At 32.2% G+C, this 26040-nt stretch overlaps 2 protein-coding genes and 1 long non-coding RNA gene across 3 annotated transcripts; 1 reads left to right on the forward strand and 2 right to left on the reverse strand.

Moving 5' to 3' along the window:
- LOC136066357 (protein FAR1-RELATED SEQUENCE 5-like) lies at positions 1–617 on the forward strand. The gene is made up of 2 exons (XM_065770532.1): positions 1–260; positions 347–617. Exons 1-2 carry the CDS (start codon positions 1–3, stop codon positions 615–617), a joined length of 531 nt encoding a protein of 176 aa, XP_065626604.1.
- Positions 618–4716: 4099 nt separating this feature from the next.
- On the reverse strand, positions 4717–8989 carry LOC136066347 (uncharacterized). Its single transcript, XR_010627796.1, has 2 exons — positions 8811–8989; positions 4717–5058 (listed from the first exon to the last, which is right to left on the reverse strand). It is a non-coding gene; the product is annotated as an uncharacterized LOC136066347 (long non-coding RNA).
- Positions 8990–13648: 4659 nt separating this feature from the next.
- LOC111986959 (putative leucine-rich repeat receptor-like serine/threonine-protein kinase At2g19230) lies at positions 13649–23011 on the reverse strand (the record flags this gene model as incomplete). Its single annotated transcript, XM_065770533.1, has 8 exons — positions 13649–14215; positions 16731–16920; positions 17013–17075; positions 20725–20851; positions 20996–21201; positions 22316–22467; positions 22674–22754; positions 22839–23011. Coding segments are annotated over 8 exons (1425 nt in total), but the record flags the coding sequence as incomplete, so codon positions are not given.
- Between the last annotated feature and the right edge of the window lie 3029 nt (positions 23012–26040).

Consider the following 26040-nt stretch of genomic DNA (forward strand, 5'->3'; position numbering starts at 1 on the left):
ATGGATCACAATATGGAGAACGAAGCGAAGGCTAATTTTATTGATGTGGATAAACATTGGAGCACTGTCGTTGAAAAAGAAATAGATCAATTGACTAATGCCCAAATAACTGGTTTGAAATTTAGTTCCCTAGATGATGGTGGAGAGTTTTATAACACATATGCAAAGTTGGTTGGCTTTAGTATTCGCAAAGATGAGATAAAGCGTAATAAAGATAACATTGTGACCTCTAGAAGATGGGTTTGTGCAAAGGAAGGATTGTGAATTAGGAAAAATGAGGCCAATTTAAATTGCATGCGTGAGAGACCAATAACAAGAAGTGGTTGCAAGATTGTTTTTGTATTAGGTTTGAAAGAAAGTCAGGTAAATGGGTGGTAGGAGAGTTTAAAAGGGAGCATAATCATGACTTAGTTACACAATTCGAGACTCAATTTCTCCGTTTGCACAAGATTATTAAGGATTCCGATAAGGCTCGGATTATAGCACTGCATAATGTTAGGGTCAAATCAAATCAAATCATGGACCATTTGATCCAACAAGCTAGAGGATACGAGAATATAAGGTTCACTCCAAAAGACCTCTACAACCATCTAGTGGCAAATCGCAAGAATAGTTGACGGGATGGTGATGCTGAATGTGCTTTGGCATATTTAAAGCAAAAGTAGACATGGACTCCTCATTTTTTTTTCAATACACTGTTGATGAAGAAAGCTGTTTGGCTAATCTATTTTGGACAGATTCTCAAAGTCGCACAGATTATGCATATTTTGGAGATGTAGTCGCATTTGATACAACATATAAGACGAATGTATACAAAAAACCCCTTTTTATATTGGTAGGAGTCAACCAACACCGACAGACTATAGTATTTGGTTTTGGACTATTGGTTGATGAGACCGTTGAAACATATACTTTGATGGTTCCCTTATTTTTTTTTCTCACATTTGACGATTCATTTGTCACATTGGACAGTACTAACAGTCTAACACCACATTTGACAGTATTTTTGCCACATTCAGTTGTATACTTATTTTTTTTTCTCACATTTGATAGTACCATTCTCAAATTGTACAGTACTAACACCACATGTGATTGTACTTTTATCACATTCGGTGATTCTCTCATTTTTTTTTTCTCACATTTGATAGTTCCATTGTCACATTGGACAATACTAACATCTTATTTGACCTTACTTTTCTCACATTCAGTGGTACTATAATTTTTACTCACATTTGACAGTTCCATCATCACATTGGGATTTGGGCAATACCAACATCTTATGTGACCGTACTTTTGTCACATTTGATAATTCCCTTTTTTTTTTTTCTCACATTTGATGATTCTATTATCACATTAAGCCGTACCAACATCACATATGACAGTACTTTTGCCACATTCGGTTATACTCATATTTTTTTTTTCTAGCATTTGATGATGCCATCTTCAAATTGTGCAATACTAAAATCACATGTGACTATACTTTTGTCATGTTTAGTGGTTCAATTTTTTTTTCTCACAAATGATGGTTCTATTGTCACATTAGGCTGTACCAACATCACATTTAACTGTACTTTTCTCATATTTAATTGTATTTTAATTTTTTTCTCATATTTGACGATACCATCCTCACATTATGCAATATCAAAATCACATGTGACTGTACTTTTGTCACATTTGGTGGTCCCCTTCTCTCTTTCTCACATTAGATGGTTCCATTATCATATTAGGCAATACCAACATCACAGTAGACCATAGATTTCTCACATTTGGTGATACTTTGTCACATTCAATGGTTTTTTTCTTTTTTCTTTTTTTCCCAACAATTACCATACCTTTGAAATCTAAAAAATGACCAAAATACCCTTAGAACCTAAAAAAATGATAGAATCACCCTAAAACTTAATATATATATATATATATACCAAAATTATTATAAAACCCAAAAAATGACTAAAATAACCAAGAAACTTAAAAATTATCAAAATACCCTTAGAACAAAAAATATTGACCAAATGACCCTAAAACTTTTATAAAATAAAATAAAATAAAAAAAGACCAAAATTACCATAAAACCTAAAAAATGACCAAAATAACAATGAAGCCTAGCAAATGACCAAGATACCCCTAGGACAAAAAAATGACCACATGACCTTGAAACTTAGAAATTGACCGAAATGACCTTGAAACCTAGAAAATGACCTTGTAACCTAAAAAGTGACATAAATATCTTTAGGACCTAAAAAATGACTTTAATACACCTGAAACCTAAAAATTTACCAAAATACTCTCAAAACCAAAAAAAATGACCAAAATACTGCCGAAACCCTCTAATTTTATTGGAATACCTTTAGAACCTAAAAAAAAAAAAATCAAAATACCCTTAGAACCTTAAAAATGATCGAAATGGTCTTAAAACCTAAAAAATGACCGAAATGGTCTTAAAACCTAAAAATATGACCAAAATACTCTTAGAACCTAAAAAATGACTAAAAGACCCTTGAAATTTTATAATGACCAAAATACCCCATAAAACCTTTATTTGCAAGACAAATTGGCAACAAAAATTTTATATAACCACTCTACTTGCTTCCACCTCCCCCCGCCAAAAGTCTCGATGGAACTTATAAATTTTTCTTTTGTCATTATGTTGTTATTAAAATTTAAAAGATGATAAATTATCTAAAAAAAACTAATGGGGACTAAAATGACTAACAATATGGTAAAAAAATTATTAATGAGTAGTTTAAGATGCTACGTGACCTCTCCAAGTAACTCTTTGGAATAGGCGATTCAAATTGTTGTTGTTCTTCAATTTTAGTAAAACTCATGATAGTGATCTCATATGAGTTTCAAAATATCAAGAATGACTAAAATAGCCTCATTAACATATAGAAATGACTAAAATTCCCCACAAAATTTTGAAAAGTACCTAAATATCCATGAAACCTCAAAATAACTGAAATATCTATAAAACATTAAAATTTGAAAATGACTAAAATAGATTTTTAAACTTCTAAAATTAATATAAAGAAGCACTTTAAAATGAACAAAATAGCTTTAAAACATCACAAATGACTTATACATCCTTGACACTTTCAAAATGATTAAAACACTTGCAAACTTTGAAAATTACCATAATGCATCAAAATCAATAAATTTGGTTATGTTAGACTGATATTTTGTTTTTTTTTTTTTTAAATGATTGCGAGGATAGCATCATATTTTTTCAATGAAACAAATTGTTCCTTAGTCACATTGGTATCATGAAGACGTCATATTGGATGATAGCAACATTTCAAATAAAAATACCAATGTCCAGTAAGCAAGTGTCTATAATTTGATAGTCTTAGACAAAATTTCCCCTAGTCTTACCTTTTTTTTTTTTTAATTAATGCTTACTAAGGAATTTATCATCTTAACTTCCTAAGGATAGTAAATCCCATGATTTAAATGTCATTTATGCATGCATCATTTAGATGTGTAAACTAATATATTTGAGATGGGTTCAAGTTACACCTCGTGTAACTCTTGTAAAGTTACACCTTTTTTACACCGTAGATTTGTAAGTAATCTAACGGCTAAAAAAATATCATTAAATGTTATTACTTTCCATCTTATTCATAATTAATACTAGTATTTTCTCTCTCTCTCTCTCTTTATTTATTATTTTTTGCTTATTAAAGGGCACACTACCATATTTAACAATCTGCATTTCTTTACTTGAAAAAAAATAATAATAAAGTTTTTGCTCGATTAAAGGGCAGCAATGAATAGTTGCTGCCCCAAAACTTGATTCTGAAAAGTGATGCAAGATTGGTGTCTTTCAAATTCCAACCATTCAGGCTAGTTCTCTAGAAGTGGTAATGTAATAATCCTACAGAAAGGTGAAATGAACACCACAGTTTAGTGATGCACCATTGTAAGAAACATGAAATTTTTTAAAGATGAAAAGAAACTGATGCGTGCAGCATATATCTTTAAGAGTATTGTTAGATAAAACATGTATAGTCTTTCTCATTAAGAATTACATGAAGTGTGATGCTTTGGTACGTTTTCTTTCGAAACATATTTAGCTTATATCATAGTGAAGCTGTCAAAATACAAAATAAAATTTTTCGAAATATATTTAGTTTCTATCTCCTCTTCTTGAGTTATTGCTGTAAGTTTTCCATTATCAATGTGAGCTTCAAAATTTTCTTTTGTAACTTCTATATGATTTATCTTACATGGTCTACTAGAAAAACAATAAATAAGGAGAGAGCAAATACTATTATTAATTATGATAGAGATGGAAAGTAATAGCTTTTAATGATAATTTTTTAGCTATTAGATCACTTACAAATCTATGGTGTAAAAAAGGTGTAACTTTTCAAGAGTTACTTTTCAAGAGTTACACCAGGTGTAACTTGAACCCATCTCAATATATTTAGGTCAATTACATAATTTAGATACATCATATAGCTAAGATTGCATACATCATATGTCTGTTTGGTTTTCCATAGTTTCTAGTAGCTTATTGTATTTATATTTTTTATCAAAAGACATAGTTTTGATAGCTTATATTAAATATGCGAATTAGTTGGAAGCTACTACCCCCACCCACAGACTGAAGTGAGAGAAAGATAGAGAATCAGACAAAGAAGATATCAACTTGGGAGAAGAAAAAATAACAACTTTTTAAAGCATTGATTTAAAGTATCTCTACTTGCTAAAAAGTGATGCTATGAACTTATTTATAGTAATTAAACAAATAGATTAAAAAATCTATTAGCCTGATGGATGCTAAACTGCAATAGTGTTTACAATATTCATCATATAAAAGAAAGTTTCCATCTCAGCTTTAATCAAGGTTTGCACAAGCTATTAGTTCAAAAGAAAGAGTGGGGGGAGCATTCCCTTCTTGCAACTTTATCAATTACAGGTCTTTCATCATTTGCAACTCCTCTCTCCAGACCCAATATGACCATAAGCGCTGCTTATCTTCTTGTCAGCAATATGACAAAGCCGAGTCCTTTAGCACCACTTCAATACATTAACTCCCAATGGATTGTCCTTGCTCTATTTCATAAAATGATATTATCAAATCAGAATTTAAGGGGGAAAATATCAAGGAGTTGATAACAACATTATGAATCATAATAAAATAGTTCAATTACAATTACTAGAAGGAAAGTTCTAGCGTTAAGATCACAGATTCTCATAGACAAGTAAGATGAGAGAAGTTTAGCATTACAACCTATAGACCAAATAAGAGAAAGGACAGGTATTTCAGCACTATAAAGGGAAGGAAAGCATCTTAACGGAAAATTCTCTCTTGCCATTCTTTGAAGTCTGAACTTTGATGCCAAAGGAAAAACTGATATTTGTTTAATGTATTAGTTTCAAACACCTTTAGATAATTTTTAAAATTTATATTCAAATCTTATCAATATATGCTCTATTTCTTAAAAATAAAAAAATAAAAAAATAAAAAAATAAAAAAAAAACTGTACTGCAAAGCTGCACCAACTAATGCATACTAAAATTAATTACAAAGATAATTGATACAACCCCATCTTCATTGGGGTTGGAGACTTTGGCATAAAATATACATGATATCATTGTTAAAACTCTCTTATCAAAATTTAGAACTATAAATCAGATTCTTCATAACTACCTAAGAGAAACAAAGGATGACACCCATAAATTATAAGGAAATGAGGATGTAATGGAAACTAAGTTCTTTCTCCAAGCTTAACTTGTGCCAAATTGCTTACAATCCAACAATTTCATGAACACTGCTCTTTTACTAGTAATAAAATGACCCCAAAAAAAAAAAAATGTTGTAATGGAAGTATAAACCTGAAATCAATGAAATACTAAAAAAGCTTTCCTTTGGTACAGGACATAATGAACACGGTATTTTTTTCAAGCTCTCACCTCCTATTTCTCCTTCAATCTCATCTCATCATCTAATTTCACTGTTCCGAAATCCTACTGATGCAAAGTAATAAGGTTCCCAATACTATAGCGATTCAATTTTTCAGACAACAACAAAAAAAATAAAAATAAAAAATAAAAAAGAAAGAAAGAAAGAAAAATAAAATTTCAATTATAGAGAGTCAGACTAACTAATTTTTGGCACTTCTGACTTTTGTGAAAGAGAGGTCAAGCTACATGTTATGAATCACCAATTGACAACTATATGATGTATCCACCTAAAGAGAACAACCCTTTAGCATTGTAATTCTCGTAACAAATAAAGAGGACCTGTATTGTTTAAATATAGCAATATGAGCTATCTAATACAAAGGACCTGAGAGGTCCAACCTGTATTGTTTAAATAGCAATATGAGCTATCTAATACATACCTTTAGTCATAGGTGCTAAGCTAAAAAGAGTAGGAACTAAATTAGCCAATTTACTCTTACAATACACTTAGGCTGCGTTTGTTTTGGGTGAAATTCATTTCTGGAAATGGTTTTCGAAGTTTTCGGGTGTTTGGTTGCGCTGGAAAATGCAATTTTCCGGAAATCATTTTCAATTGACTCACGGTCAAGGGTGAAAATGATTTCCGGACTCATTTTCACTTCAAATGAGTTCCAGAAAATGGAGAGAAAGAGAGAGCATGAAGACAAAGAGAGGGAAAGAGAGAAAGAGAGCACCGCCATCGCCGAAGAACCGCGCCTCGCACCGCACCGCCTTCGCACTGCGCCTCGACGAAGAACTGCTCCTCGCACTGCGCCTCGCACCGCGCCGCCTTCGCACCGCGCCTCGCCGAAGAACCGCTCCTCGCACCGCACCGCCTTCGCACCGCGCCTCGCCGAAGAACCGCTCCTCGCACCGCACCGCCTTCGCACCGCACCTCGCCGATTTTTTTTTTTTTTTTTTTTTTTTTTAAAGTTTGATTGCTGTTGTTGTTGTTGTTTTTTTTTTATTTTTTATTTTTATTTTTTTTTTTTATGAACTGATTATTGTTGTTGTTATTGTTGTTGTTGTTGTTGTTGTTGTTGCGTTTGCCGGAATTTGTTGTTGTTGTTGTTGTGGCCGGAATTTGCTGCTGGAATTTGTTGTAGGAAAATAGCATTTTCCTAATTGAACCAAACACATGAAAATATTTTCCACACCAATTTTCATAATACAACCAAACACTTAAAAATATTTTCCTTTTCCGGAAAATAGCATTTCCGGAAAATATGTATTTTCCGGAAAATATTTTACACGAAACAAACACAGCCTTAATAAAATTCTGTTAAACAAGATAGAGTGCAATGTTCAACATAAACTGTTTATAGCCATAAACTTTAATGCAGTAGGCTACGCAAAGCTTACTGTCAAATAAGCACACGGAGAAGTTCCATATGTCAAAAAGAGTGTGTTTTTGAACGCCATAGGACATGCTACTGAAAAAGGCAAGCAAAAACATTATAATACATCCCTCAAAAACTAATCCATCCCTCCCTTGAATTGGATCCTTATTTAAAAACATTATAATACATCCCTCAAAAACTAATACATCCCTCCCTTGAATTGGATCCTTATTTTCTGTGAGTGGGAAGTGAAGGGAATTAGCCAATTTAGAGAGCAGCTTGGTGCATTTCTCAATCTAACAAATTACCCTCAAGACTACACAACATGCATAAAAAATAGCTAAATGCCACTTCAAAGTTTGTAATAGACAATTTCACAAATATCTCCTATGCATTCCCAAAATTAGTATTAAAATAATATATATTTATGTATCTAATGTATATAGATCAATGCTAAGATTATAAGCACACCAAAGTTAAATTAAAATCAAGAATTGAGAGCTTCGCAACAAGTGCACAAAATTCTACAAAACAACGTTACTAATGGCATTTAAGAATGTTCTCAACAGCATTTGCCTGGGGATACTGCTCTCTTTATTTCAAATGAACAAATTTTCAAGAAATAAAATAAGAATCTGTTGATATGAAGATATGAATATGATACAACTCAATTTACCTAGTGAGACAATCATAAAGAAAACCTTGCCATTAAGTAAGCACTAGCATCAAAAGTAGCAGTCCGTTTTACCCTAGTTAGCCATCCGAAAATACTATTGACTGATTCAGTATGTCAATATAAAATTACAGGATGTTTAAAAAATTTTCATTATTTTCAGCTACAATCTCTTTAAAAAAAAATTGATAAATCAGAAAATTTTATTAGCACAGACACCAGAACCAACCTGAGACGCTATTCTCAAAACAAGACAAATAGCAAGCAAAAGTACAAAAAACCAAATTCTGTACTAGCCAAAATGCAACACAAAAGCTCTCAAACATTAAAACTAGAAAACACTGAAAATTTGATTCCAAGATGCTGCAACAGCTACAAAATTACAGCTTAGATGTACATCACATAGAAAAGAAATGAAATAGAAACAAAAAAAAAAAAAAAAATAGCAACTCTATACCCGTGTCCTCCCTAGGACATAAAAGAAAAATTTTATTTCTTTTTAAAAACCCTTCCACCTTGAATACACAGGTGTTGCCTTTTTCCTCTACTAACCAATAAAATAAAAAATAAAATAAAATTTCAACACCACACTGATAAGAACCCACACCCCCTAATGAGCAGAACACAAAGCTACTACAACAAACTGAATCCCTAAGAAGCATTTCAACAAATACTTTCTGTGCCACTTATAAGAAAGAACAAAATTGGTACCTCACCAGGGCAGAAGTGTGCCAACGTTACAGTTAAATGAAATTTAAGAGCGAAATTCCAAAATTCTTTCAACAATTTAAAAAGAAAAAGAGGAACAAAACAATGACAGAGAAATTAGGGATTTGCTTGATACTTGCCTTAAATAAAATCAAAACAATTTGATCCTTTAAGAAACCCTCAGCGGTGAGTAAATGAGGACGCCGATAGGATGAAGTGAAGAAATTGACAGACATGGGAGAAGAAGCAATCTGAGTTTTTTTTTTAAAGGGAAGGAGCACACGAGAGAGGGGTTATGAAGTTGAGATAGACCCACCTGTTTTTCGTTTCTATTTCTGGCTTTTATATACTGAACTAGCTTACCGGTAACAGGTTTCGTACTAAACTTAAATCAACGGTCACTATTAAAATAACAATAATTAGTGGTTCAGATTTGGGTGAGTACTGTACCCACTAAAAAAATATAAGAGGTACATAGGAATGACCCTTTTTTTTTTTATTCGACACTCGTATTGGTAATTGCAACCAAAATGTTTTTTTTTTTTTTTTTGATAAACTAAAATGTATTGATTATTAGTTGGTGAATTTTTTGGAAAGACAACTTGGCTTTACAGTCAGACCAGAGTGTAAATCGGGTAAAATAATAATATCCAAACCCAAAAACTAGTATTTCAATATCATAATTAAAATTGAGTTATAAAATATCCAAAAATGCTATTACAAATTTTATTATACATCATTTACCAACTAACGTGCTATATAATGAACTTGGGTGAATTTCTAAAAACAATCCAAACACGCAAAATTAACGCTAAAGTCTGAAAAAAAAAATTGTAATTAATGATACATTAGTTTTTAAAATTTATTTAGTAAAATGTGTAATATCATTAACATCACTCTAAAATATATGGTAAAAATAAAAGAATCAAATTTGTTTTAAGTTACATAGAAAATGCACATCGTAGAAGTCTGATATATTATATATTATCAAAACCGAATATTAAAATATATTATAGAATAATTTAAAATAAATATAGTAATGACTAACGCATTTAATTACATGATTTTTTTTTCATATATATGATTAATAATTTTGAAATGTCATTATTAAATATTTTAATTTTAATGAAAAATACTAACAAAATGTTTAATATGTTACCAAAACAAATAGGTAGAGGCTAATTGTTCAAATTAAAATCCCAAATACCAAATTGAAACTCACATTAAAATTCCAACGGCGATGTTTATAAAAATCCTTACCAAAAAAAAAAAAAATAAATAATTACACACTTTTGTTCACACAAATTTGCTGTGTAGGGCATCAAAATAACTAAAGATTTAATAGTCTGGCTCATGGAGACCCATTCTTAAGTTTTATCATAAGAAGCACGACTGTGATAACTAGTGGTGGTGGAGTAACATAAAAAATCTAGGGTATATAACTGCACCAACAAATTTTTATTTATTTAAATAAAAGCTATATATTAAACATTATTATAAAGTTTTGAATTCTTTTTTTATAACTGTAATCACTAAATAAATATGTTTTACATATATCTCCCTTGCATTTCCTTTGCGTTTAATTAACAAAAGGACTAAGCTTCACATATAAAAAAATAGTGTGACAAATATAGATGAAAGATTGCAAAAAAATTTTAAAAACTGACAGAGAAAGAGGCCTGCCTTGAATTGTATACCTATGACTTTATGGAGAAGTTGTATTACTCAATAGTCAAAAGTGTTGAACACATATAGGATTTGTATAGTACAAGTTATTTTTTAGATTTTTAAATATGGGATTGTTTAAAAAGTTGTACTTAGAAAATTTTTTTTTGAAATTTAAAAAGGTAATACTTGAAAAAAAGTACGGTTTGATAATGCGTCACCAAACAGACTTGCAAGTTCTCGTCTCAGTCAAATTCACTCATCCCAAAAAAAAAAAACAAAAAAACAAAAAAACAGAAGTAACACCAACTCACCAAGTTAAAAAGGCTTTTAAGGAAATTCAGGTTATTATTATTATAGTTTTTTTGTTATCTCAATTTGAATTTTGGGCTCTATTTTAATTGTCAATATTGTACTAATGAATTTATTGTTTTTCTTTTTTAAATTGATGGTGGAGAAATGTTAGTAAGAAAAAAAATGAGGGCTAAAAGTTTATTTAATTCACTTTTAATTAATAAAACAATCAGATTGGGCTTATGTTCTGCCTTGTGGACTGATAGAAACCAGAAAAAGTTAAAAAAAAAATAATAAATAAAAAATCTTATGACGCCCACACATGCCAGTATGAAATGACTAGCCCGCCGACTCACCAGTTGTAGATGGCTGTGGTTTGACCTAATTCATGTTGTAATGACCATTTCTTAATGAGGTGATACGACTGATACATTAAAACTAGAGGATATTTTGTTCGAAAACGGCCTTGGATGGGTAGGGTTTATAGGCAAATTCTAGTACCAAAATTTGTCAAAATTAGGCTATATTAAAAATATTGTGTCTGGATTGAGTAAGAAGCCACTAAAATGGGACAAGGTTACGAGTTAAGTCCAAGATAATGAGTTAATAATTTTTTGTTCATATCTTTTACACCATATTAAATTTATAAATGAACTTGTTTTGTCAGAAAACTCATATTTGGGCTTTCAAAGTTAATAGAAATTTAACCCAATATGTAATTAATTGAAATGAGTGAGATGTGTACATTTGAAGTTGGCACAACTTTGTGGACTCTGAAATTTCAATCAATTGAATCTCAATTTGCTTGACTGAAATCACATGGATTGTAAACCAATTTGTTGAATAGCCATGGCTATTCAATTTCAACATACTGTTCTCTATAGAGAACAAATCCTTGCTACAGAGTGACGGTAAGAGGCCACATACAAGAGTAGATCTATTAGCCAAATCCCCTTGAGCCAAAGAGATCTCTCAATTCTTCTCCTTTGAGTGTTTCTCCTTGTGAGATATTTTTTAGAATTCCTCTGAGATTTTCTCGCCTTAAGCTGATATTAAAACATTGTAAATGTTCATCCAAAAAAAAAAAATTTGAAATTTAAAAAGGTAATACTTGAAAAAAAGTACGGTTTGATAACGCGTCACCAAACAGACTTGCAAGTTCTCGTCTCAGTCAAATTCACTCATCCCAAAAAAAAACAAAAAACAAAAAAACAGAAGAAACACCAACTCACCAAGTTAAAAAGGCTTTTAAGGAAATTCAGGTTATTATTATTATAGTTTTTTTGTTATCTCAATTTGAATTTTGGGCTCTATTTTAATTGTCAATATTGTACTAATGAATTTATTGTTTTTTTTCTTTTTTAAATTGGTGGTGGAGAAATGTTAGTAAGAAAAAAAATGAGGGCTAAAAGTTTATTTAATTCACTTTTAATTAATAAAACAATCAGATTGGGCTTATGTTCTGCCTTGTGGACTGATAGAAACCAGAAAAAGTTAAAAAAAATAAATAAATAAAAAATCTTATGATGCCCACACGTACCAGTATGAAATGACTAGCCCGTCGACTCACCAGTTGTAGATGGCTGTGGTTTGACCCAATTCATGTTGTAATGACCATTTCTTAATGAGGTGATACGATTGATACATTAAAACTAGAGGATATTTTGTTCAAAAATGGCCTTGGATGGGTAGGGTTTATAGGCAAATTCTAGTACCAAAATTTGTCAAAATTAGGCTATATTATAAATATTGTGTCTGGATTGAGTTAGAAGCCACTAAAAGGGGACAAGGTTACGAGTTAAGTCCAAGATAATGAGTTAATAATCTTTTGTTCATATCTTTTACACCATATTAAATTTATAAATGAACTTGTTTTGTCAGAAAACACATATTTGGGCTTTCAAAGTAAATAGAAATTTAACCCAATATGTAATTAATTGAAATGAGTGAGATGTGTCCATTTGAAGTTGGCACAACTTTGTGGACTATGAAATTTCAATCGATTGAATCTCAATTTGCTTGAGTGAAATCACATGGATTGTAAACCAATTTGTTGAATAGCCATGGCTATTCAATTTCAACATACTGTTCTCTATAGAGAACAAATCCTTGCTACAGAGTGACGGTAAGAGGCCACATACAAGAGTAGATCTATTAGCCAAATCCCCTTGAGCCAAAGAGATCTCTCAATTCTTCTCTTTGAGTGTTTCTCCTTGTGAGATATTTTTTAGAATTCCTCTGAGATTTTCTCGCCTTAAGCTGATATTAAGACATTGTAAATGTTCATCCAAACCGTACAAACTCTAAACCTCTGTTAGAAAGTCCACTGATAGAAAACCTCTAGAGAGTCATTTGGTGTGTCGAAGTTCTAGGATCATTGTGAATGAGCTTTCGTCAGGGAGAATGTTCATGTACAAGAATCCGCTTGTAAGAGACGTCCATTTATTGAGCTTACATAGAGAGTTTAGGACTGCAAATATGTTTCGTAAATATAAATAATAATAATTGTTTCTTCTCTTAGTGGATTTTAAGCGGGTTTGGATCCCCTATAGTTTTTTTTTTTTTGGGAAATACTTCCTTGATTTTCACTACGTCACCAAAATCTATACGTTGAATTTATAGCTTTTATTATTATTATTTTTAGATTTGATAATTAAAAATTGTGGTTTGGACTATCCATTTGTGTTACATTATTTAATCACTGCTTAATCATTAATTTTGGGTCTAAATCCAAATTTTCAAAATTGTAACAAATAGAGCCTGACTAATAGTCACGTACTTTCACTCTCTCTTGTGTGTGTGTGTTTGTTTCTCAAAAAAAAAAAAGGTAATTATCTCACATTGCTTAAGAGAATATGTTGTGTGTAATATAACTTGCCTCACCCTCTCTTAAAAGTTATCATGACTTTTGAGTGGAGTTGTAGAGTGCTTTTGTGTTAGAACCCATTTTCTCTCTCTCTTATGTGTGTGTGTGTTTGTTTCTCAAAAAAAAAAAAAAAAATAGTCACTCGTACTCGAATGCCAAACATGAAATAAGTATATAGGAATTTTTGAAATACAAATGTAATTAATACTACATATTTGACATGGAAGATAGAACATAATGCATAGAAGGAAATACTTACCGCAAACAAACAGAAAATTGTTTAACAACTACCTAGCAAGGGCAGCAATATCTGATTCAAGCTCTAAAGAGGTCATTATGAGCTGATTGTTTGAAATTGTCTTATTGACCCCAGTCACCATCCTTTGGCCTCTTCCATAAGCCATCTCCAGAGCCAAACATTCCTTTAACTCTGCACATACTTCACTCATATCTGACATTTGGATTGTCACTGGTGCTATGCATGACACGGCTATCTCCACAGCTTTCCAGGCAGAATTGATATCAAATTGTCCATGTAACCTTGGATCAATAATGTTCCGAATATCTCCACTTTCAATTATAGGATGAACCCAGTCAACTATGTGTGTGTTTTCTTCAGGTCCTCTTATTATTGCCGGGCGGCCAGTGATTAACTCAAATAGAACAATACCGTAGCTATAAATATCAGTTTTCTTGTTAAAGTTTCCAGATGTAAGAAATCTGTATGTAAAACACATGTCATTAGCATTTTTTAACAATCCCAAAACTATGTAGATATTTTTTTCATTCCCTTAGATCTAGTCAACTAGCTACATTATATAGTTGAATGGCTAATATTGTTGAATTTTACGTTAGGTATGTAATAGTTGTTGGCAAGCAAACCTTTAAACAACCCCATTTAGGCCAAGAGCCTTGTAGTTTAATTGGAACTTCATGGTATTTTTAATGAAGATGTCCAATGTTTAATCCCCCTTCCCTATCGTAATTACTATTAAATTATAAGCTAAAATGCAAGACTTACCCTCTAAGTTTTTTCAAAATTCATTTTAATCATCTAACTTTATTTTCGTTCATTTCTGTCCTCTATCTAAGTTTCAGATTTATTCAATTCAGAAATTTTTTAAAACTTTTGTTAAAATTTTTATTAAAAAATATGGAAAATATTTTCAATCATTTATTGAATTTTTATTAATTTAAAAAATTTGAAGAAAAATTTTAAAAATTGAAAAATTAACCATAACATATAACAAAAGTTGATGAAAAAGCCTTAATTGAATAAACTTAAAAGTTACAAGATTGAAATCAACAAAAATAAAGTTAGAGGATTGAAATGAATTTTGGTGAAACATAAAAGGTGAGTTTTGTATTTAGTGTAAATTATAAAAAAAAATAAAATAAAATAAAAAACAACTCCAACTAGTGAAGTGAGGTGTGAGTTGGAGTTCTAATAGAATAATTTCTTGTAATAATGCACATAATATCACAAAAATTACCAGTTCAATTAAGACTTAAGGATACTCGATATATTTCTACTACACCAAAAGAAATCTATTACATCAGGTGTCAATATAACAAAATTGGACACAATATCACATATACAAGTTAAAAGTCCTTGCAACTTAAAAATGGTAAATTATTGCAATAACTTATAATTATCGGCTGCAATTGAAACTTTAATATTTTACTGCATTAGGAAATTTATTACAATAACTTAAAAAGAAAAAAAAAATCATTGCAATACCAATTATTTTACAATCTATTTCAATGACAAACATGAAGCAAGATAACTTGATATCAATTGTTTTACAACTTATTGCAATGACAAATCTGAAACATATATTTATTACAACAAATATATTGTTACAATAATTTAACTCAAATTATTTTTGTCTATTATTTAAAATCTATTGCAATAAGATTCAAAAGTAATAGCCTATTGCTACAAGATATTCAAAATAGTAAATTATTTATTGTAATAACATATATATCATTTCATTAAAATTTTTATTAAAATATTTAGGATATGATTGGTACACTGAATGAGGATTACGATAGGAATTCTATTCTTTATTACTAGTAATAAAGTGTGTTGTAATGTACTAATTAAACATATTCATTAATTTGGTTGTGAGTTATAACATTAGAATGAAACTTAACATTTATTTTAGAAAATATCTTACTCATACAATTATGTCTCCTTAAAAATTGTTATTTTTAAATTTAAGAGAGATATGTGTTATTTTTATTTTTATAATTGTTAGATGTATATGGAAAGTTTGCTTATTTGGAAATATATTAAGTTTTAGTGACTAATACAACCTTTTAAAGAGGAATAGTTATTCCTCATTTTGAAGAATAGCTATTCATAAGGAATGACTACTCCTTGTAATAAAAACATAACTAAACTAAAGAATAACTTAACTAAAAGAATAACTATTACATTACAGCGCCTATTACAGTCTACCAAACATGCTCTTAATTTATTGCAACAAAATTTTTTGTTGTCCAAACCTATTATCTTAAATTTTATCGTAACACTTCGCATCAACTATTGTAATGATTTTTTTCTTTGTAATAAACATATTTTTCTTGTAATGTTCCTTTTATGAAAAATGGGGATATTTAAGTAGTGGAAAATTAAAACATTCATGGTAGGTTAAGCAATACTATTTGAATTTATGTACACAAAACTATAATATATTCCATCCGTAGCTAAAAAGTATAAGGAATACATTACGTCTTGACACTTACAGTCTATTTGGATTGAGGGGGAGGGAGGAAGAATAGAGTAAAGTAGAGTAGATTTAGCAAAAAATTAGCTAATTTTTAGCCAAATCTACTCTACTCTACTCCCCTCCACTCCCCCTCCTTCCCCCCTCCATCCAAACAGGTCATTACTCAGGATCAAGATATCCAAGTATACCAATAGAACAGCTTGACACATGAGAGTCATTTTCAGCTGCAAAAGTGCTAACCTATGATATTGAATTTTTTTGCAACACTTAGCATCAACTATTGTAATGATTTTGATGTTATTGTAATGATTTTTTTCGTTGTAATAAACATATTTTTCTTGCAATGTTACTTTTATGAAAAATGTGGATATTTAAGTAGTGGAAAATTTAAACATTCATGGTAGGTTAAGTAATACTATTGGAATTTATGTACATAAAACTATCATATATTCCCTCTGTAGCTAAAATGTATAAGGAATTCATTAAGTTTTGACACTTACTCAGGATTAAGATATCCAAGTGTACTAGCAGGACAACTTGACACATGAGAGTCATTTTCAGCTGCAAAAGCCTTAGACAACCCAAAATCAGCAATCTTTGCTTGCATCTTTTCATTTAATAAGATGTTGGAGGTCTTTAAATCTTTGTGTATTATTGTTGGCTTGCAACCATTATGTAGATACTCCAACCCTAGAAGTCCAATAGTAAGCCATTATTAACTTATTAAGGCAAACAGAGAGAGAGAGAGAGAGAGATAATCATTTGATTGAGATTTTCCAAACCATGTGATGCATCCAACGCAATATGAAGTCTTTGATTCCAGGTCAAGACATTCATATTAGTAACTGCAACCAAAATGAATTGATTAATCAGTTTCAATTGGGAAAAAAAAAAAAAAAAAAAAAAAAAAAAAAAAAAAGTAATTGGTGATATATCAATTTGTAAAATTTTTGTAGTAAAATGTGTAGTATCATAATCATTAGCATCACTCTAAGATGTATAGTAGAAACAAAACAACAAAAATTATTCTAAATTGCATGACAAATACACATTTTATAAGCATTATATATTATCAAAAACAAATATTATAATATTGTGGGAGGCCAAAAAGCTTGATCCCATTGGGCTTGGGTCGAGAAACAGTAAGGCCCAACTACTAATTCATTAAACTCAAGCAAGCCCATGTAGATCGAAAGGGAGAGCTAACAAAAGAAGCAATTAGTTTGAGGAAGGAGCTTAGAAGTGACAATTTGAAGAAATTGGGAATTGATTAGACGAATTTGAAGATGTTGACTTGAGGAAAGTAGTAGTAGCCAGCTTGGATAAGAAGAAGGGGAAACTTCCTGGAAAAGCTACTGTTACTTTCGTATTAAATGCACTACACCAACTGGGCGTGCTGTATTAATGGCTAAATGACACCTGAACAGTATCTCATAGCCTGTTATCTACCCAACACCACCTCAAAAGAAGGGAAAGAGTAGGACGAGACAAGTGTCCAAGAGAAAGATCATCCATCATCTAGGTGGAGGGCCAGGATCGAAGCAACAAGACTATAAAAGGAAAGAGATCCTCCATGTACAGGGATTGGATCCAAAGAAAAAGAAAGAAAAAAAAGGAGAGCACAGAATTTACTTGAGCTTAGTCCTATTTTTTACTAAGTATAAAGGCTCCTCAACTGTTCTGAGGAAGAAGAAATAAAGAGAAATTCATTTTATTTTCAATTTTCACCTAATCATTTGTTTTATGTGAATCCTTAGATAAGAATTATTTTTAAAAGTTCAACAGTTGGCCAAGAAACTCACATCTACAAATAAATTGTTGTGGGCCATGATCCAAGCCCAATTCCTTTTTAGGTCCTCGAATTTTTAACCCATACAAATATATTGTAAAATAATTTGACATAAATTGCGAAATTTCATTAAAATTTTCTGAAAATTTTAATAATTATGATTTAATCATTAAGGTATTTTTCTTTTTCAAAAACCTTGGTAAAACTATGTTAAATAATTTCACTGTACTTATAATGAATCACATAATGAAATTATGTCATACAACTTATAATACTTATCTTGAGCCACTTAATGCAGCCATAATATGTATAACCCAACTTTATTTTTATATTTATTAATAAGCAATTTGGAATTAATAAGTATAATATGTTCACTCTTGAAGATCTAGAAGACAAGAATGTAAAAAATTATGCTTTTCAAAATCATTTAGGAAATTATTTTAACTTTCTTAATAAAGTTGCTGAGAAAGTTCTTATTAAAAAAAAATGATGGAGTAGATGTTCTTTACATACCACTATGATATCATTTTTCAAAGGCATACAACATAGAAAAATAATAATATATTTAATTTTGTTGTTAAACAAGGTTTATTTACAATATTTCACATATCATGAAAACTACTATTGAAAAATAGAACTTACCATTATGAGCATAGGCTTAGTTTGGCATTCAAGCTTAAAAAAAAATGTAGGGACCAGATTTGGGCTCTTCTTCAGGTTGAGAGAGTGAACCCAAACCCAGCTTGCCCTTCAATGAATTTATAGAGAGTGGGCTCAAGAACTAGGCCCTAGTAAGGGGTACAACTGCCCTGCATAGTTGCATGTGGATTTATCAACTTAAACATGGATTTGGATGCACAATGATGCTCCTTGGACTGGTCTTCCGAAGCTTGATGTTCTTTATTATTTCTTTTAGGATTGATTACAAAGGTTCAGAGGGCACGGGTCATTACAGAACTTCTTAATGCCCATCATCCGTCCCTCTTTCAGGAGGGACTCCTTACGTTATATACCTCTCTAAACTGATCCTAACCCTCTATTTGTCGATCAGTCAGGCCACCACTTGAGAGCCTGTCCCATCAGCCGCATCCCTATTCCTCCAGTGGGTTGCAGCACCCAAGGCAGCACTATTCAGGAGTCTTGTCCTCATCAATGCGGTCAGGACGTTAGTTGAGGGCATTCAATGTAGAGGTGACAGCTCGCCTAAGGTTTGCTCCTTCGCCGTGCTTCCGTCGCTGACGCGTGGCACTAGACCCTCTCCTCCTCGGATATTCAAGAAGTCCCCTCTTTGGTAGGGTGGTGCTCGTGTTCTTCTGAGGTCTCGGATGCCCGAGGACGGGGCCATCCTCAGATATGTTCCTCGGGGGTCGGTCCTCGCGTTTTCATCCTCGGACCCCTCATGCATCCTCGGTGTGGGCCCTTGGGCCTGGCTTGGAGTGGCCTAAGGCTACCTGATTTTCTGGCTCCACAATAGCCCCTCAAAATCTTGCTGCATGCATCCTTGGGCGACGAGAAGGATTTTGACATCCTCGGGCTTGCTCCGTGCCCAGTCGAGCCTTACTTCTTGTCAGCACTGGGGTCTATTCATCTGCCCAAGGCGCGTTGCTGACGTTTCGGAGCACGTAACGTGCCCATCATTAAATTCAGGCGGCTCTGTGCTCACCACGTCTAACGAGGCGTTACCAATCCAACGGTGGAGGTTTGTCTCACATTTATGGGCGGGAAAACCCGCATGGCTCTTCGATTTGGGGTATAAATACCTACTCGAACCTCTTCTTCCTGTTTCTTATTTGCAATCAAGAATTCTTGCGCGTCCTTCTTGAGTTCAGCCACACTCTCACTTACATCTCCAACACAAAAAGCCTGTCCGAGGAGCTCTTTCTCTTTCCAGTAAGTCGTTCTATCCCTCTCTGAGCTCTCTTCCTCTTTACTCTTTCTTCTCCTTCACCTGTTCTTTCTTAGTTCCTTTAGGCGTCAATTGGGATGGGTAGGTTTAAGAAATACGTTTACACTGAGGAGGCGATGGAGAAATTCATTGCCGACTATAAGATTTCCGGCAATGTAGGTTTGAGATATTGTGAGGATGGGGATTGGCTTTTACAAAGACAGGAGGGCGAAGTGGTAATTCCCATTGTCGCCTTCCTCGAAGGGGGGATGAGGATCCCCATAGGGCCGGTGATGAGGGACTACCTCACGCACTTCCGGCTGGCCCTTACCCAGTGTGGAATAAACGTCTTTAGGATTTTGGGCTGTGTGGATGCCCTGAATGAGAAGATGGGGCTAAGGTTGACCCACCATGACGTGAACTGGTGCTACAACCTTCAGCTCCTTAAGGCCAAGTCTTATTACCTGAAGACGAGGGATGACAGGGTGCGGCTCATTTAGTGCCTCCCTGAGTCCAGCAAGGGGCTAAACGAGGATTTCCTCATCGTGTCCGGGGAGTGGCACGATGGCCTTCACTGCCCAACAACGGAGGGAATACCAGGTGGGGTAGTAGGAGTAGGAGGGGTTTCAAGTTCTCTTGTCTTTTTCCTTCTTTTTTTTTTTTTTTTTTACAATTTAATTTTAATTTATTTTTTACAGAACCAACGAACTGCAATTATATATGAAAATTAATTGTATCAAAGCCTTCCCCTTCACTTATCATACTTTTGTTCAATCATAAATGAATCACCATAAACATTATCATGTATATACTAATATACCTGATAAATGCTGTTGTAGGTTTCCATTAGCCATGTACTCATAAATGAGTGCCTTGTATTCACCTTCATCACAATACCCAACGAGAGAGACCAAGTTTCTATGATGAACTATCATTAAGAGTTGTGCCTGTATTAATGGATCAAATCAGAACCAATAAGAATTTGTCATATTAAAAATTTGTAAAAATATTGCAAAATATTTTGTTGTTGTAGCAATGTAGCATTATTCATTTCAAATAATTGAAGAAAATATAGCACTCATGCATCTAACCTCTGCTTGAAATTCTTTATAGCCTTGCTTTGATGATGGAGACAGCAACTTAATAGCGACCTTAGTTTCATCTTTTAGAATGCCCAGATAAACTTTTCCAAATCCTCCTTCTCCGACAATGGTTTGAAAGCTATTAGTTATTTCCACAACCTCGGGGTAGCTATATTGTCGATTCTTTGATTTGATATTGGATTCTTTAGCCGTTTCTGTAGTAAAGGATTACATGTCACACTCCAAAAATATAAAAATAAAAATAAATATAAAAATAGAATTAAGAAAATTGAGAAGGAAATATGTATTCCCTCAAATGCAATCCCCTAATTAGAATTAAGAAAATTGAGAAAGGAAATATGTGTACATCAAATACTAAACTCTAATGCCACTCTCACCTCCCGTAACTCTAGAAACCCTAGTCTATGCCCAAACAACTTCTTCATTGCTAGAAAAACTGCATAGTGACCAAAATCCAACATCACCCTAAAATCAAGCTTCTTTTAGAAAATCCAACCACGTGAAAGTTGGTTGGAACCAAGTACAATTCGGATTCTTGTATTCACTTATATAGCCCAATATATTTAACGTAGTAAATATTCAATGTCTTGATTCATTACACGCTCACACAACACATTTATTGATTAATCAAATTCACATGGTCATTCTTATAGAGTTGTCTCACCCCATTATTTTCCCTAAAAAATAAATAAAATAAATAAAAACTTTGAGATTACGGGTTTATTTCGGAATAATGACATAAGAAATGTCGTTGAGAATTTGGACTCAGTAGAGTAGTCCCTTTATATTAATGGAACACTTTTTTTTTTTTCTTCTTTCTTTGGGTGATTTCGGTCATTGTTATTGTTGAAGAGATATTTGGTTTGGTTCTTTAAATTTCAAGATTTCATGGTTGTAATGAAAACTTTACAAATTAATCGTTTAATTTGCTTTAAATATGTTATGAAATGTTTCATTTGAATCAGAAGACACTACAAAGAATGCGTCCTCTAGCTGTGTCTTTAAAATACGGCTATAGCTTCTAAAAACGTGGCTATACTCTATAGATCTATTTGGTCTATAGCCGTATTTTCTATAGCCGCGTTTTAAGACGTGCCCTATACACTGCAACTATAGGTCCATTTGACATTTTTCTCTTCTTTTCTTTTTTCTTTTTTCTGTCCTCTTCTTTGGAACATAGCTAGATGTACAGGTTAGACATATTGATACTTCACTGACTCTGCTGTTTGAACTGGTTAGAGGCATGACAACCTCACCACTATGGATTGTAATAACAATTATAGAACTAGATAATAAAGAAATACATACCCCTTCTTCTCCTTTTGTGGATAGCCAGAGCACAAAAAATGAACAGAATGATGAGGATTATTATGGATGTTGCAACAAGTACAACATTAAGCTCCTTTTTCTTCTTTTTCTTATAGGGAACTGAGAGAAAAAGATCCTGATTTTCGCCAAGACTTGCATATAGGTAATATGATATGGTAAGTAAGTTTTGTAAATGATGCTGATATACAGAATTACCTTTGCAAATACAAAAGGAATCAGATTTACAAAACAGATGAACAAATGAGTATAAAGTTTTGGTGGTCTTTAGGACCTTTGGCATGTTTTGAAGTTAGAACAACTAAGTAGAGAAAAATGGAATAATTCAATAAACACTAACCTCAAGACTAATGATCCATCCCTAGATTTCTGTATAAGAGCCTCTGGGACCGAACCTTTCAGATGATTCCCTCTTAAATTACTTCAAATATGGTGTAAAATTAAATAAGTCACTTCCTAACCCATAAATTTAGGTTTATAATTAATAATAAACTCAATAACTTACAGGAACTTCAAATTTGGCAGTTGTGCTAAAAATTCTGGTACATTTCCAATCAGGTTATTGTATGATAAATCCCTGAAATACGTTTGTGGGGGGTGGGTAAAGTTAATATTTAACAATAATATTGGGCAAAGATGTCGTTTGATACAAAGGTAAATTATTTCATTTGAAGATAATTATTAAATATTTTTAGAGTACGCACAACACCATAGTATTATCATAACACATGAATAATAGATTCTACTATTAAGCTAATTAATTATATGACTCAATATTATGAAAGAAAATAGGAATACCACGTTGTTGTATTCAATGAGTACCGAAGAATCACTATTCTTTTTTGTTCTCCCAACCTCACTTATAGGACTTGCATATACAGCTTAAAGCTTTGTCCTCAACAACCATACATTTGATCAATGGACTTGCATATAAAAATCAATACTTTCTCCTTGACAATTAGGCCAGACTTTAGGCGTGGGCCACTTAGACCATTGCCAATTACTCACATTTAAAAGCTCCTATAACAATCACTATTTTTTTTCTTCCCCATCCCCACCAAAGCCCCTAATATTATGTATGTCAATAGACGACAAATAGTAGGTGACAAAATAGGCGACGAAATTGTTTGTCACCTAATGTAATTGGTGACAAAACTAAGAGCTCTAGCTACAAAACATTTCGTCAGCATAAATCTTATTTGTTGTAGTGATAGAAATTCAACCAAATTGAAACTCTAAGTGGCCAAAAAAAAATCAAAATTTTGAGTCCCAAATCATAATTGGCAATAAATTTCTAACAATTCGTGGTTTCAATTTTTGTAAGCCAATCTTGCAAATAGTAGATAATTAACACTCATTCTACCAAGTGACCACTCATCAAAACAATCTCTCTCTCTCTCTCTCTCTCTCTCAACATCAAAATTAAAATTAGGAATTAAATGTGAACTTTTCTTCAACATACACCACCTAATTTCCCAAGGTAAATTAAATTAAATTTGAAAAATAATAACAATAAATTTTCATCTCTTTTTTTGTGCTAAATTTTACACTTGAAGCATACTATTGTAATTCTCTGTATGAAAATACTTTTAGTATCAAATTATGTAATTTGACTTTACTTGGTTAATTTGAGCCTATTGGATGTTACGTGAAGTTATGTACGAAAGTGATTTTGCGAAATTAAATTTTATTGTTCTACATTTTGAAATTTAATTTATTAATCTCATATTTTTGCAAAATTCAATTTCCACAAATTAGTGGATTTGTCATACTCTCAATTAAAAAGGAAATATGCACAGGCTAAATACAAAAATATAATTTATAATTTTGCATTTTAGAAAAAAAATTGTATGTGAATAAAAAAATAGTATAAATAATTAATATATTAGTAAAAATTATTTGGTAGATATTCAATTATTAAAAGAAATGCTCCATTAAAGTTGTGGAATTAGACCTCAAATTGTACGTAGATGCATGGAGAGTTTACCAAGAGTCTATTCATATAGATGTTAAGAACCTTGAGATACACTCCGACCCAAAAACTCAAGTTATCATTTTTCCACATGTGGACTCACAGCATAACTGAATGCCAAAACAAATTAAATCCGATTTTATTTATTACTTACAAGTATTGTAGTGCTGTGAGGTCGGAGATTGATGTCGCTATCTTCCCTGTCAATTTGCTTGAGCTCAAGTACCTGCTTGTAATTTATCAAAGATGAATTAAAGAGTTGGTGTCATTGCCAGAGAGTATTTTCATATTCTCTCTCCCTCGCTCTCTTTCCCTCTTAGACTTACATAAGAGCTTGTTCCTCCTTAAATTTCTGAAATTTATAAAAGGATATGTACGTACAAGTAAACATTTGGGCATGTATGTTGAGGCATTCATCTATTAAATTGAAGCCAACCTTCAGAATTTACAATTTCGTTTGAAATGTGACCAACTCCATCTTATATAATTCTTCAATGGTGCATTTTTAAAAATTCCAGCTATTTTTATGATAGTCGTAGTCCAGCTATATATTGTAGCTGGACTAGGACTATCATAATGGATCCATATTCTAGGAATTTGTTTTCTTTAGAAAATAAATATAATGATGGAATTTGTATTGGTTTCACATGGCTTGGAAGTGCACTCACAGTGAAATGATCCTAGGAGTATCATCTGAACTGCATGTCAAATTACTCCATGAATATTGATGTGGAACACATGGGTCGCCTTGCCAATTGTCTCTAGAGATCGTGTACGTTTGTTTGATGTACATGATAGCAGCAACTATTGTTTGCAACAAATATTACGAGGTTGTAATCATTCAAGATGAAAGAATACGAAAGGAAAGAAAAACTATGTTGTGACAACCATATATCTTTCTTTCTCAAATTAGTTTAGAGCTAAACTTTTTTCTTTGAACTAACCATCTTTTGGGTCGGTTGATTTATACGGGAGAGAAATTACACTATAGTACTCAATTGCATTGACGATGGGGGAAGGCCAGACTCCATTGTTGCATTAATAGAAAAACTAAAATGCCCTTCGAATGGTTGTCCATTTTGGGGGCATATGGACAGCGGCTTTAAGTATTCAAGAGTTATAGGTTCTGAGGTGTAGTTTCCGCCCTCCACATCAATAATGAATTCTCTTTTCTTGCCTTGCGTAGGCTTAGCAATCTCAGCAAAGTGAAAGCAGACATAATATTTATCACCATTGCATGGATTATTAGTTCCATAACTGCTGACATAAGTTAAGGCATTGTGACCACTAGGTGGTTGAACGGCAGTTCTCAACACTTGTGCTGGTAGTTGATAACTATCATTGCTGTCCTGAGTGTTAATAACTGAGGAGGTATTGATTGGAACCCAGTTTAACAACGTACTTTGAGAAAGCCATAAGCGATCATAAACATCGTCCTCGTACCTAGGACAGACAAAAACATTTGTCATGTTAAAATTTTACAGAAACGCAATTCCAAGTTCTTAAAGGAAAAAGTCAAACATATGACAACATAAAATTTATAACCTGACGTAATTAGTAGGTTCAATTATTTTACAATTAAATTTTGAATTGCTTTTTTCTAATTAGTGGCACATCAATTTGTAGGATTAATGTAGTAAAACTTATAGTATATATAACACTATTTGCTCTTAAATTTAGAGTCTAAAACCAAAAATATATTTAAAAAGGAAAAAAAAAAAAAAAAAAACTATAT

The sequence above is a fragment of the Quercus suber genome, unplaced genomic scaffold (assembly GCF_002906115.3).
Source record: "Quercus suber isolate HL8 unplaced genomic scaffold, Cork oak 2.0 scaffold_32, whole genome shotgun sequence".
Taxonomy (NCBI): Eukaryota; Viridiplantae; Streptophyta; class Magnoliopsida; order Fagales; family Fagaceae; genus Quercus; species Quercus suber.

Coding starts and splice junctions, on each gene's coding strand:
- LOC136066357 (XM_065770532.1), top strand. CDS start 1: ATGGATCACAATATGGAGAACGAAGCGAAGGCTAATTTTATTGATGTG. Junction 261..346: donor GTTTGTGCAAAGGAAGGATT/GTGAATTAGGAA, acceptor TTTTTGTATTAG/GTTTGAAAGAAAGTCAGGTA.